This window comes from Oncorhynchus mykiss, chromosome 11 (assembly GCF_013265735.2).
Source record: "Oncorhynchus mykiss isolate Arlee chromosome 11, USDA_OmykA_1.1, whole genome shotgun sequence".
NCBI lineage: Eukaryota > Metazoa > Chordata > Actinopteri > Salmoniformes > Salmonidae > Oncorhynchus > Oncorhynchus mykiss.
In genome coordinates, this window is record NC_048575.1 from 49,553,533 (window position 1) to 49,566,276 (window position 12,744).

The following is a 12,744-nucleotide window of genomic DNA, read 5'->3' on the forward strand; positions in this document are numbered from 1 at the left end:
CAGCCCTAACGTTAGGTCACTTGTCGAAGAAGAATTAACAAGGGGCGTGGAATCTGAACCCCTCTCTATTTGATCCACCATAGAAATCTGAAATTGTTTAGCATGCAAATAGTTAACGTTACAAAACGTGGCATAATTTACCAAAACGTTAACGAAATATATTGAATAGCCTACTTACACGTTCATACAGAGAAAAGGGACGCCGCAGACAATGTTTTGAGTCCTCAATGTGCTAGCTAGCTTCGTAGATGTTCGTCGCCATTTTTTTCCCGCTCCTACAACAACCTCATGTATCTTCTTACGTCTGCGGACCAAGCTACACTGGTGACCAGTAGCTAGAGCTAGAGACTACAAAGAACTCTGCAGTCAAGCAAGAAACGGGGTGGCGGTGCAATGCAAAAAAAAAAAAAAAAATCTGGCAATTGCCGCTAAAGCTCATCCCATACTGTCTCTGATGGGCCCTCGTGCACACTGATTTATTTTGAAAGAAAGGCTACTGAACATACACTGTACCTATAAATTGTAGCCACTTTAACGAAGACTTGCATGTGATAATGTCATCTTTCGTATTTTCAAAAATAAAGTTGAATTTATGTAGACACCCTAAAATCTACTAGCGACAAATGTATTCGTCTCCACCTGGCTTTTAAAAGTGTCAACCACGAATATGACCATAAAACATTTAGCTGCGCCAAAATTGGCGGTGTTTTGATATCCCACGTGGAATATTGTCCCACAAGCAGAACAACAACCGACCAGGCGAGTGTTTCTTGCGGAACATTTAACATGTCGTACCAAACATTCCGCGAGAAAAAAACGGGAAGCCATTTTAGTAAGGTAAGTTTGCATGTTTTGTAAAAATATGACCGTTCAGTGAAAAATATTACATTTAACACATTTCGTCCTACAATCTGAAATAATGTAGCAAGTGAACTCTAACCTCAATGCGTTCAACGTTATGTTTAGATTACTTAGACCGATAGTGCAGATCTAGCGCCCATGCACTAAGCTTGATGTGCATTCCCGGCGGTCGCGTCCCCCGTGGACCTGCTCATACATAAAGTATCCACCATTTAGCCTGCGAAGGCAACATGTTTCTCTAACTAGCTTTAATGGCGAGAAGGCGAAAAAAACGGGGAAATATACGTATTTTATTAAACATAATTTTTCTATTCGGACAATTTAGGATTTTGCACATCACGTTCTGCCAAGGGTATGCAACAACCTAAATTGTCTGAAATCGGACATTTGGTGCCTAACTATAGGCTGCCTAGGCTATTAAGAGTAATTGATTCACGGCAGGATTTACATTGTGGATTGCAAATGTCACAAAACACTTGGTTAGCTAGCTACTTAGTGTGGCATTGCCTGCCTGTGGTTTATTAACTATTAACTGTTAGGTACTGTAGTAACTATTAACAATATCGCATAGCCAGACAATTACTCTGTTCCAGCTGGCTGATAGGCGTTATTAGATATGTACTGTTTTTGGAGTAGCACAGAATTTTCGACCAACCTTAACTTGTTGATACTTCTTCAATTCCCAACTTGGAAGACAACCAATGTGTTCTAAACGTCCATGTCTAGTTGCAAGGGGCTTGTTTTGAATTTAGAAAATGCTCCTTTTAGCCGTTACAGTATCTAACCTGGAACGGCGAATGGAGCACCACATTAGCCCGTTACAATCAGCAGTATGTTACATTATATTTTAGTTTTTCCACAGTCTAATGGTGTGTCAGTCATGTAAAGCCATTCAGCTTTGGCAAACAATAAAACACTCTACTGTAAAGGCAAAGAGTGCAACCCTATTGTGTGTGGTTGGCCCTTCGTGACAAAGGACATAATTTGCATATAAATGACAACTCCATGTTCCCATCATGTTTCCTCTCTTTCCAGATGTGACAAGTGTCAGGGAGGATAATGTGCATTTGACTGCAGAGAGAGGAGATGATGCTCCCTGCCAGATTAACTTCTCAAGTCATTCTGAACACCTGGAGGCTGCGTCACCATGGGACCTGCTACTCCAACCTCCCTAGCCTCTCCAGCAATTACCTGAACAATCAGAGAAAAAACGCAGCCTCTACCCACCACCCAGAAAATAGCCCGCAATCATGGTTGTTAAATCCACCAACCAGACTTGATGCCACCAGGAAAAGACTGTTTAGCCTGTCAGCGGCTGGGATTGTCAACTCTGCCCCAGCGCCCATGCAACCCTACCTCAGATTAATGAGACTTGACAAACCAATCGGTTAGTAGCTTTAATGTTGACCTAGGGTTTGAATGTTATATTAGGTGGATAACTGATGGACTATAGATTTAACAGTCTGGAATCATATTATAATTTTGTATTTTTAATGGCAGCCCTTTACACTCATACCTGTATACATATGGGTTGAAAATGGCTAGATCTGGACAGTAATAAACACCTACATTGGAACCTAGTGTCTGTACAGTAACATGATATACATGTCAGAGTTCTGACTACGCTTCACAGCCCTGTATAGATTTTTACTGACAGCCATTCTGAACTTGAGCACCACGCACAACAAGAAGTTGCCATCAGCCCTCCTGGTAATTGGGCAACTTTCTCATATTTATTGTGTCTGAGTGAGGGAAATTATGTAAATTAATTAAGATTACTCAATGTATTTTGAAAGACGAGATGTTGAGGATTATAATAATTAACGCTTTGATGTCATACAAGCAAGTCAAACCCCCGTGAGTCCAAATGTGCACTTCACATTTCCAAATCATAAAACTTGTCATATACAGTGTCAATGTTGATTATCACTATGTTTGATGTACAGTTACAAGATGACATGGCATCATAACCTGAGTTGTTCTAACCCTATGTTTGTTTTATTGTGAAAACAATTTGTCGCAGAATACACACCTAAATGCACTCGTGACTCCTTTTTATGCATTCCAAAATTACCAACCGTTTTTCTGAATTGCCTTGTGACAGCCTAACACTGTAAGATCATATATTTTTTTTACTTCCCTAGTCAGGTTGGCAATAGAACAAGCTTTCAAATCATTCCCACCTGACCCAGATTGTGATTTATAATGGACTGATTTTAGATTAGGTTAACAACAACAGTAATTCAGGGATGCAGGGTGGTTTAGTTATTCAATAGCACAGCTAGGAGAGCGCCAAAAAGTACCTTATAGTTGGACTCTTCTTTGAGCCATAAAAGTGCATTGAAATTGCTTAGGAACTGCACACTTTGTAGAGGTGAGTGCCGACTTGGAGACATCAGTTAGTCCTCTCACATAAACCCTTGTCATTTTTTGTTGTCTTATGTTGTACCTACCCCACATTTTCCAGGAATACTCTTATCATGTTACTGAATGTATCCAGAGTATTTTCAGATTTACTTATCACCAAATATGCCGAAAGTACAGAATGTAAAATGCACATAAAATCAACAGTGTAATGTTGGGATTCAGTCTTGTGTCAGGTGAACTCTTGTGCACTCACCTTTGGTCTAATTATTTTCCCATGATCTCCAAACTGTTCACTTTCAATTGCTACCATGGTCATGCATATGCTTTTCATAGTTATTTTTTAAGAAATATTTAAATTCATCCCTATCCATATAGGCCAATTCCCATGAATGTAAAGGGTTAAGAGGTGTACGTATGTATGAGTTGTCTGAAACGCCATCAGTTGTTCTTCATTTAATGTTTTGAAACATTGATCTGATTGCCTGTTCTTTGTGACATAGGAACATGGTTGTTGTACCTGCCTTGCACTTGGAGCATCGGCCTGGCTGCAGACCCAGGCTGCCTCCCACATCTGGGCATGCTCACGTTATTCGGCACGGGGGCCCTGCTGATGAGAGGGGCTGGCTGCATCATCAATGACATGTGGGACAAGGACTTTGACAAGAAGGTAATCTACTAGTTGTCACCTTTTTTTATATATAGTATAGGCCTACTCATCGTTTTTGTTGAAGTCCTACCCCAGTCTCCTTTTCACCTCATCTGATTTACTTAAAAAAAGGCACATCTCAATAGGTGGTCCAGGTGCCTCATGACATAGCACATGGGGAGGGTGGACTTTTCTCTTTTGTTCTCTGTTGTCCCTCAAGCGAGGGAGGAGACTGAGGAAATCAGCGGGGTACCATCAGACTAACTTCTACTTGAATTTTGATCAAAACATACTTTTGTTTTGTCCTTTACTGTATTTTGACATGGGATATTGTTTTTCAACAGGAAAAGTAAAAAAATATATATATCGCCGGAGGGTGTCTTTTTAAATCACACTTGTCACATAGTTTATGGCCAAAAGTAATTCATCTTTACTCAAAGCAGCACAAAATGGAACAAACTGCCATGGAAATGATACAATCAGAGTACTTAATTGAAAGGCTTTTGACTGTTTCTTTTGCCTCATCTTTGTACTTTGCAGGTTGCCAGGACAGCTACTCGGCCAATTGCTGCAGGGGAGATCACTCAGATGCAGGCCCTAGTCTTCTTGGGGGGTCAGCTTTCTCTGGCATTGGGGGTCCTGCTTTGTCTCAATTATTACAGGTACATGCCCCATTCAAACCAAAGAACACATTAGCCAGCTGTAAAATACTTTTCTAAAATTAGATTAAGGCTAGATTGTGAAAGTGCACAAGATTGTGACCGGAATACTGTCTTGTCCACGAGCAGACCACTTGGACAGATGTGATGACATTTCACTTTCCCGTCCGTTCACAGTATAGCTCTTGGAGCTGCTTCCCTATCTTTGGTAGTCACATATCCACTAATGAAGAGGATCACCTACTGGCCACAGCTTGTATTGGGTATGTTTTTGTAAATACTTTTTAATCCGCATTGTTTCATTTGTCACAAATAGTAGCTTCCCCTTTGCAATAGATAGTTAGAGAAGTAATTAACCTTGCATGATCCTTGGCTTGTAGGAGCTAGAACGTCTCAGGGCGATCTGGACAAAAATCCATATCGCGATAATTGTACCCATTTTTTACGATAACTATGAATCAGCTCTTAAATTACAATAAAATATTTTGGGGGGAAGGTGCTAGAGCTGGGCGTTATGGTAAAATGTCATATTGCAATAAATGTAACTATTTTTCTCGATAACAACCAACACAATGATAAAGACATTTTTGATGGACAGTTACTTTACATTAGCGTCAGGGCTCCAGACCTAAATATTTTCAGTGCCAAGTAAGACAATGGCGATGGTGTAGCCTATGATTAAAAAAGTAAGCTATTGCATCTAACATATCCAGGAAATGCATGATTTTATTTTATTTTTAAATTGCCACCTGGCAAAATAGGATCCAGAATTATAAGGCTTTTCAGAGAATTATCCAACATCTTTGGGCATATTTTCCGTGGTTATATTATTCATCACCTGAGGAAGTGGGAACTCAAAACACTTAGCTAGATTTCTAAATGGGGTATTGTTGCTAGGTAGCCATGTAGGCTAATTGATTAATCTTTAAGTAAATGTAATGTCCTACAAAAACTTTCCAGTGCTAGGACTAGGCCTATTCATTGCAAATGGCGTGCCCCGCGGGCGCACCAAAACCATCCTAACTACATCCTACTTCGGTTGTAAAGTGGTGCCATGAATTTTAATATTAAGAGGTGAGAAATACATTATATACTCACAGAAAAGCTGTGACTCTACTATCTGTAACTAGAACAACAGTAGTTGCTTTGAAAACTGTATTTTTCCCCCAATAGCATTTCGCGCAACAGTCGTATGCTTGTGCTTCAGTCGTCGACAGTGAAACAGGGACATTCAGATACTTTCATAACAGGAATCGACATAATGCATTACTGTTGATCAAATAATGGTTTTAGAACAATCTACAGGAACGTTGTGTGTCAAAATGACTGACGTAAGCTTTGGTAAGAGGAACGGAAATCTCGGTGTCAGTAATTTTTGGTATATCATCCCAGCTCTAAGCAGGAGCCCATCTCCTTTTTCTGTAGCGTGAGGCAGCTGTATAAGTACACCCCCTGGACAGGACGTTAGTTTGTTGCAGGGCCTTACCCCCAATATGTCTCCTTAATGCTGAGTGCCAAGCAGAGACTCATCTGGTCCCATTTTTACAGTCTGATATTACTTGGCCAGGGTTCGAACTCCCAACCTTCCAATCTTAGGGCGGACACTAACCACAAGGCCACTGAGTTGGTCTTTGCAATAGAGCTGCCATATGCAATGCATTTGGAAAGTATTCGGACCCCTTGACTTTTTCCACATTTTGTTATGTTACAGCCTTATTCTAAAATGGATTAAAGAAACAAATGTGCTCATCAATCTACACACAATACCCCATAATGACAAAGCAAAAACTGGTTTTAAGACATTTTTGCAAATTTATTTAAAATAAAAAGTATTCAGACTCTTTGCTATCAAACTTGACATTTAGCTCAGGTGCATCCTGTTTCCATCATCCTTGAGATGTTTTTACATCTTGATTGGAGTCCACCTGTGGTAAATACAATTTATTGGACATGATTTGAAAAGGCACACACCTGTCTGTATAAGGTCCCACATGACAGTGCATGTTAGAGCAAAAATCAAGCCATGAGATCGAAGGAATTGTCCGTAGATTTCCGAGACAAGAACATTTCTGCAGCATTGAAAGTCCCCAAGAACACAGTGGCCTCCGTCATTCTTAAATGGAGGCAGTTTGAAATTACCAAGATTACCAAGATTCCTAGAGCTGGCCGTCCGGCCAAACTGAGCAATCGGAGGAGAAGTGCCTTGGTCAGGGAGGTGACCAAGAACCCGATGATCACTCTGACAGAGCTCCAGAGTTCCTCTGTAGAGATGGGAGAAACATCCAGAAGGACAACCATCTCTGCAGCACTCCACCAATCAGGGCTTTATGGTAGAGTAGCCAGGCGGAAGACACTCTTCAGTAAAAGACACATGACAGCCCGCTTGGAGTTTGCCAAAAAAGGCACCTAAAGGACTCTGACCATGAGAAACAATATTCTCTGGCCTAATGAAACCAAGATTGAACTCTTTGGCCTGAATGCCCAGCGTCACATCTGGAGGAAACCTGGCACCATCCCTACGGTGAAGCATGGTGGTGGCAGCATCATGCTGTGGGGATGTTTTTCAGCGACAGGGGGACTTGTCAGGATTGAGGGAAAGATGGAACAGAGCTCAGAACCTCAGACTGGGGCGAAGGTTCACCTTCCAAAAGGACAACAACCCTAAGCACACAGTCAGGAGGGGCTTCGGGACAAGTCTCTGAATATCCTTGAGTTGCCCAGCCAGATCCCGGACTTGAACCCGGTCGAACATCTCTGGAGAGACCTGAAAATAGCTGTGCAGCAACACTCCCCATCCAACCTGACAGAGCTTGAGAGAGTCTGCAGAGAAGAATGGGAGAAACTTCCCAAATACAGATGTGCCAAGTTTGTAGCGTAATACACAAGAATTTGCTTCAACAAAGCACTGAGCAAAGGGTCTGAATACTTATGTAAATAAGGTATTTCTGTTTTATATTTGTAATGAATTTGCAATAAAAAAAATAAGTATTTATTTGCTTTGTCATTATGTGGTATTGTGTGTAGACTGATGAGTAAAAAAAGCAATTGAATCAATTTTAGAATAAGGCTGTAACATAACAGAATGTGAAAAAGGTCAAGGGGTCTGAATACTTTCTGAATGCTCTGTAAACAAAATAAAACACTTGTTTCTCCTCAGGACTGACCTTCAATTGGGGAGCACTGCTTGGTTGGTCAGCGGTCATAGGCTCCTGTGAGTGGTCGGTGTGCCTACCTCTGTATTTCTCAGGAGTGATGTGGACATTAATTTATGACACCATCTATGCCCATCAGGTATTAAGTGTACACATGTGCTATGACTGTCATTTTGTGACATTTTAAAGTTGCTGATGCAAATGTTGGTGCTTCCTCAGTTCATGCTGTTTGTTGGAGAACATTCTAGATTGTTCTATGAATGACGACTCTGTTTATAATGTGTGCACTATATTAATTCCTATTGTCACCAGGACAAAGATGACGACATCAGGGTAGGAATCAAGTCTACAGCATTGAGGTTCCAGGAGCAGACCAAGCCTTGGCTCAGTGGGTTCATGGTGGCCATGATGTCTGGGCTGATTGTGGCTGGGGTCAACGCAGAACAGACTCTGCCTTACTATGCAACACTGTCAACTGTGGCTATTCACCTCACACATCAGGTGAGGGTATATTTGATATACTGTGTGCTAACATTTTAGTTTGAGATGATTCAATAATGATTTAGCCTTGGTAATGCAGAGAAATATAATTCTATGTGGTTATGTTAATGTTTTACACAGAACCCTCAACTGTGAATCATTCCTTAATAATCGAGACAAATGCATCCCAACAACTATTTTCAATGGATGTAACTGATTGTGATGCCTTTCTCTTTATCGGGTAGATCTACACATTGGACATCAACAAACCAGAGGACTGCTGGAAAAAATTTGTTTCAAACAGAAACCTTGGACTACTCCTGTTCTTAGGAATAGTCTGTGGAAACTTGTGGAAAGAACGAAGAGACACTTCATTGCAAAATGATTAACTAGCGGTACAATGAACTTCTCAGAACACAAGATTTACATTCTAGTGTGCAGAGGACATTCTAGTTATTTAGTAGTACACTACCCATTATTTTGTAAGTCTTGACCGTATTGGGTTTTGTCTCCTAATAAAGCTCATGTTAAGCTCTGGCTTCTATGAAAATCTATGTCAAGAACAACTAATCAACTATAATTCAAACAGCCCCAAAAAAAAAAAAAAAGATGCAACAGCCATACAATTAGGATAAAATCATTAAGTTTCTACAAATCTACACTGACCCTCAGCTGGTAGATGCATTCAACAAGGTATTCTGTTCTGTAAATAAGATAACAATTGCTCCAAAATAATCAGATGGTTGCACTCTCTCAGAACACGATACCTTCCCCTTCAGTCCTCCAAAACAAGCAAGAATAGAAGTGTGCTTTTTGTGTCAATGACTATGAATAACGTCAACTAATTGATTTTACAGCAACATTTAAAAACCCAGATGATATGATTATTCTTGATCTTATCATACAATGAAGATAAAGAGAACATTAAGAAGAGGAAAAACGCCAGTGTATGTCAGACCCAATATTTTCAAAGAGGAAGTGCTTCGAAGCTCGATTGCAATAACAACACACGCCATTACCATTTGAGTGTTTAACCAACACAGACAGGTGCGCACCAATCTCCTCCTTGTAGACGTGAGCTTTGGCTTCAAGTACTTGTGTATCTGGTAGTCTGCTCTCACAGCTGCAGCCCAGAGAAGAAACCCTACAAACTGACCCAGGTGTATGCCATGCCACCAGATGGAAAACCCAAACGTCATTACCAGCGGAGCGGTTTTGCATCTTTGGAAAACCAGCCTACGTAGCCATGTAGCTGTCGTACCATTCCACCGACGGGCAAATTCGGACACCTGGCAGGACATCTCTGTGGTCCAAAGATCTCCGTCAGACAGGCCACTCCAGTTTGGGTTGTCCTCCCTGACCATCCCCCTGAACCCAAGCCCAGCAGCATTATTCAGACATTCACTGATCTTCCAGTGGGAGTAGTATCTGATCCTCAACACCACAGCCAGGCCCCATATCCACAAGACATCGGTGAGGACGTTGTTGGAGACGGACAAACTGGAGGCATTGTCTCTGAGGAGACGAGTGAGATAGTTCCTAGCCCACTCCAGAGATAACACCTGAAAGCCCTTGTAGGATATAACGGACAGAGGCTGGGGAGGAGGGCTGATGGTAGTCTGCTCTACAAAATATACAAATTGGTCAAACGAGGACAGGGGTCCGCCGAGCAAGGCAGTGAAGTTTAGGGCATAGCTGATGAGTGGGAGAAAGACCCGGCATTGGGTCATTAATGTCACCCTGCCCCCGTCCTGTAGATCCATTGACACGGAGGTGACTCTCTGGGTGAGTAGCATCAAGGAGGACATTGATAGGAGAAGCCTGACAGAAAATAAAAGTAAGACAGTCAGTCTGAGATTAAGTTCTGTACTTTACACATTTTATTGGTGGATTGGGACTGGGAGACGACTATTTTATTTAAAATGTACTTATTGTGGAGCTGATGTTATGTTTTCCATTGTGAACTCATTGATCCCCCCCCAAGCCCCAGATTATAGTTTGCTCATGAGGTCTAATGCACAGACAACCAACACAAACATTTAAGTCACAAGTACATGTAGGAAACTAACATCCTTTTGAAAGTCTTGACTGAATTAAGAACAGTGCTGTACCTGGAATCAGTGGGCTCATTGAGGTAGTATTCTCTGTACTGTATGAGCAGGTGCCAGAATGTTTGCCAACCCATCTGCAGTCCAAAGACCCATGGATGGACACGCTCTGGGCTCAGTGAACACACCAGCAGCACAAAGATCACAGTGGAGATGAACAGAAGCAAGCTGTATACACCCATGGTGACAATTGCTAGGATACAGCCTCCGGATGCCAAGAAGAGGTACCTGTTAAGACCAGTGTTATACCTCCTACCGCTCAAACAAAATCAGCAGTTTGATTGAAATCCTTTGTTAATTCCAAATGGAGGTTCCAACAAGTGTTAATTAACCAGTGGATAAAGAATTTGTATATACAAGTGTGTGTGTGTGTATACTAAAAGTAAATTATAATTGGTCTGACCTTAGTTGCAATTTTCTTTTTTAAATGCCCTGATCTTCAACTTAATACTACAATAGATGTATAAAATATATAATACAGACCTGTATGTCAAAGAGAGACATCCCTGTTTAGCCAAGATGTAGAATAGAAAAGCAAAGGGAATGGAAAAACATTGGTACGTCAGAAATGGATGCTGCTCACACAGCCACTGGATTGGCTCCATTTTAAATCCTTCCTGTGAAATATCAACACTATTATGAGTAGAGAATGGTGGTACTTTAGGCCTATATATAGTGTTGTCTGTCTTGATAGACAATTCCACCTGTGTCTGGCATGAACATAATTATCATTGTTTAATGATAAGCAAGCAGTACATTTGAGCCATCTGCAAACCACTTTGTTTTCTCTTTGTCTATAGCAACCATGAAATCTCTACTTTACAGTCCACTGTTGATCATGTAAAATGGCCTGAATATACTGTAGTTGTCTCCACCCTGATATATTGGATGGATAAATAAATTGTATTCTACTTCTTTTAAAGAGCCATCCACAATGAGCGGCAGTAATCTATTATTTTAATGCAAAACAGTTGCACATATGAGCCAATATTTATCTTTAAAAAACAAGGCCATAATGTGTTTTGAAAAGCTTTTACAACCAGCTGCAGGGGCAAATTCAGTGACATCTATTGTACAACATGTTTTGGTCAGGGTAATGAGGAGAAGCACTATGGAAACTGCCTCCATTCTCATCTGTGCTCAAAGCATTTTAAAAGTAATTGTTTAGTAGACAAACATTATTGCAAAGATTGCAACAATACAGATTGCCAAAAAGACAGTAGGCTTGGCTTCAGTTTGACCTCCATTCACAAAAAAGAAACAGTTCTGTCATTGTTTTTAACCTTTACAATTTCCGTGGTGCATGGGAGGCACTATTAATGCTTTATATACTAAACAAAAATATAAACTCAACATGTAAAATGTTGGTCCCTTGTTTCATGAGCTGAAATTAAAGGTCCCAGAAATTTTCCAGACGCACAAAAAGCTTATTTCTCTCAAATTGTGTGTACAAATTTGTTTACATACCTGTTCGTGAGCATTTCTCCTTTGCCAAGATAATCCATCCACCTAACAGGTGTGTAAATAAAATGCCACTCTAAAATGTACAGTTTTGTCACACAACACAATGATGCAGATATGTCAAGTTTTTAGGGAGTGTGCAATTGGCATGCTGACTACAGGAATTATGAGGTTGGTCCCTTTACATGGTGTGACAGCTACTTTAGTCTACCAAAACACACATCTCAGGACATCCACATTAAGAACGCCTGATCTTTCCATGACAGACTGACCAGGTGAATCCAGGTGTAGAGGAAGGGGAGGAAACCAGTCAAAGAAGGATTTATTGGCCTCGTGTTTTAGGTTATTGTCCTGCTTAAAGATGAATTTGTCTCCCAGTGTGTAGTGGAAAGCAGACTGAACCAGGTTTTCCTCTAAGATTTCGCCTATTCTTAGCTCTATTCAGTTTATTTTATCCCTAAAAAAAAGAAAAACTAGTCCTTGCCAATGACAAGCATACCCATAACATGATGCAGCCACCATCATACTTTAAAATATGAAGTGGTTCTCAGTGTTGTGTTGGATTTGCCCCAAACATAACACTTTGTATTCAGGACATAAAGTTAATTTATTTGCTACATTTTTTGCAGTTTTATGTTAGTGCCTTATTGCAAACCGGATGCATGTTTTGGAATATTTTTTATTCTGTAAAGGCTTTCTTCTTTTCACTCTGTAATTTAGATTAGTATTGTGGAGTAACTACAATGTTGTTGATCCATCCTCAGTTTTCTCTTACCGCAGCCATTAAAATATGTAACTGTTTTAAAGTCACCATTGGCCTCATGGTGAAATCCCTGAGCGGTTTCCTTCCTCTCCGGAAACTGAGTTCGGAAGGACGCCTGCATCTTTGTAGTGACTGGGTGTATTGATACACCATCCAACGTGTAATTAATAACTTCACCATGCTCAAAGGGATATTCAATGTCTGCTTTTTTTTACCCATCTACCAATAGGGGCCCTTTTTGCGGTGC

The 12,744-nt window shown here is 40.7% G+C and overlaps 3 protein-coding genes across 5 annotated transcripts in view; 1 reads left to right on the top strand and 2 right to left on the bottom strand.

The window, feature by feature from the left end:
- Positions 1-964, bottom strand: part of LOC110535829 (zinc finger protein 462) — a 22,876-nt gene extending 21,912 nt beyond the window's left edge. Inside the window, exon 1 of one of the 3 annotated variants that reach the window (XM_036935650.1) lies at positions 941-964. The gene's annotated coding sequence lies outside the window, so the exon portion shown is untranslated. Of the gene's footprint in view, positions 1-178; positions 324-513; positions 533-940 lie in introns of those variants that run through there. The other 2 variants (XM_036935652.1, XM_021621146.2) reach the window with 2 other exon arrangements.
- LOC110535830 (coenzyme Q2 4-hydroxybenzoate polyprenyltransferase) lies at positions 476-8,757 on the top strand. The gene is made up of 8 exons (XM_021621147.2): positions 476-837; positions 1,897-2,248; positions 3,729-3,895; positions 4,415-4,536; positions 4,711-4,796; positions 7,691-7,824; positions 7,998-8,186; positions 8,411-8,757. The coding sequence occupies exons 2-8, from the start codon at positions 1,948-1,950 to the stop codon at positions 8,552-8,554; spliced, it is 1,143 nt and encodes a 380-aa protein (XP_021476822.2). The 5' UTR covers positions 476-837; positions 1,897-1,947; the 3' UTR covers positions 8,555-8,757.
- Positions 8,758-8,812: 55 nt separating this feature from the next.
- mboat4 (membrane bound O-acyltransferase domain containing 4) lies at positions 8,813-10,897 on the bottom strand. The gene is made up of 3 exons (XM_021621148.2): positions 10,757-10,897; positions 10,277-10,501; positions 8,813-9,986 (listed from the first exon to the last, which is right to left on the bottom strand). The coding sequence occupies exons 1-3, from the start codon at positions 10,876-10,878 to the stop codon at positions 9,065-9,067; spliced, it is 1,269 nt and encodes a 422-aa protein (XP_021476823.2). The 5' UTR covers positions 10,879-10,897; the 3' UTR covers positions 8,813-9,064.
- Between the last annotated feature and the right edge of the window lie 1,847 nt (positions 10,898-12,744).

Bases quoted from the DNA above. Each gene is read 5' to 3' on its own strand.
- LOC110535830 (XM_021621147.2), top strand. From the start codon at position 1,948: ATGATGCTCCCTGCCAGATTAACTTCTCAAGTCATTCTGAACACCTGG. The intron at 3,896-4,414 runs GTAATCTACTAG...TGTACTTTGCAG, and splicing joins ACAAGGACTTTGACAAGAAG to GTTGCCAGGACAGCTACTCG. The intron at 4,797-7,690 runs GTATGTTTTTGT...GTTTCTCCTCAG, and splicing joins CTGGCCACAGCTTGTATTGG to GACTGACCTTCAATTGGGGA.
- mboat4 (XM_021621148.2), bottom strand. From the start codon at position 10,878: ATGGAGCCAATCCAGTGGCTGTGTGAGCAGCATCCATTTCTGACGTAC. The intron at 10,502-10,756 runs GTCTGTATTATA...TGGTCTTAACAG, and splicing joins TGTCTCTCTTTGACATACAG to GTACCTCTTCTTGGCATCCG. The intron at 9,987-10,276 runs GTACAGCACTGT...ATTTTCTGTCAG, and splicing joins AATGAGCCCACTGATTCCAG to GCTTCTCCTATCAATGTCCT.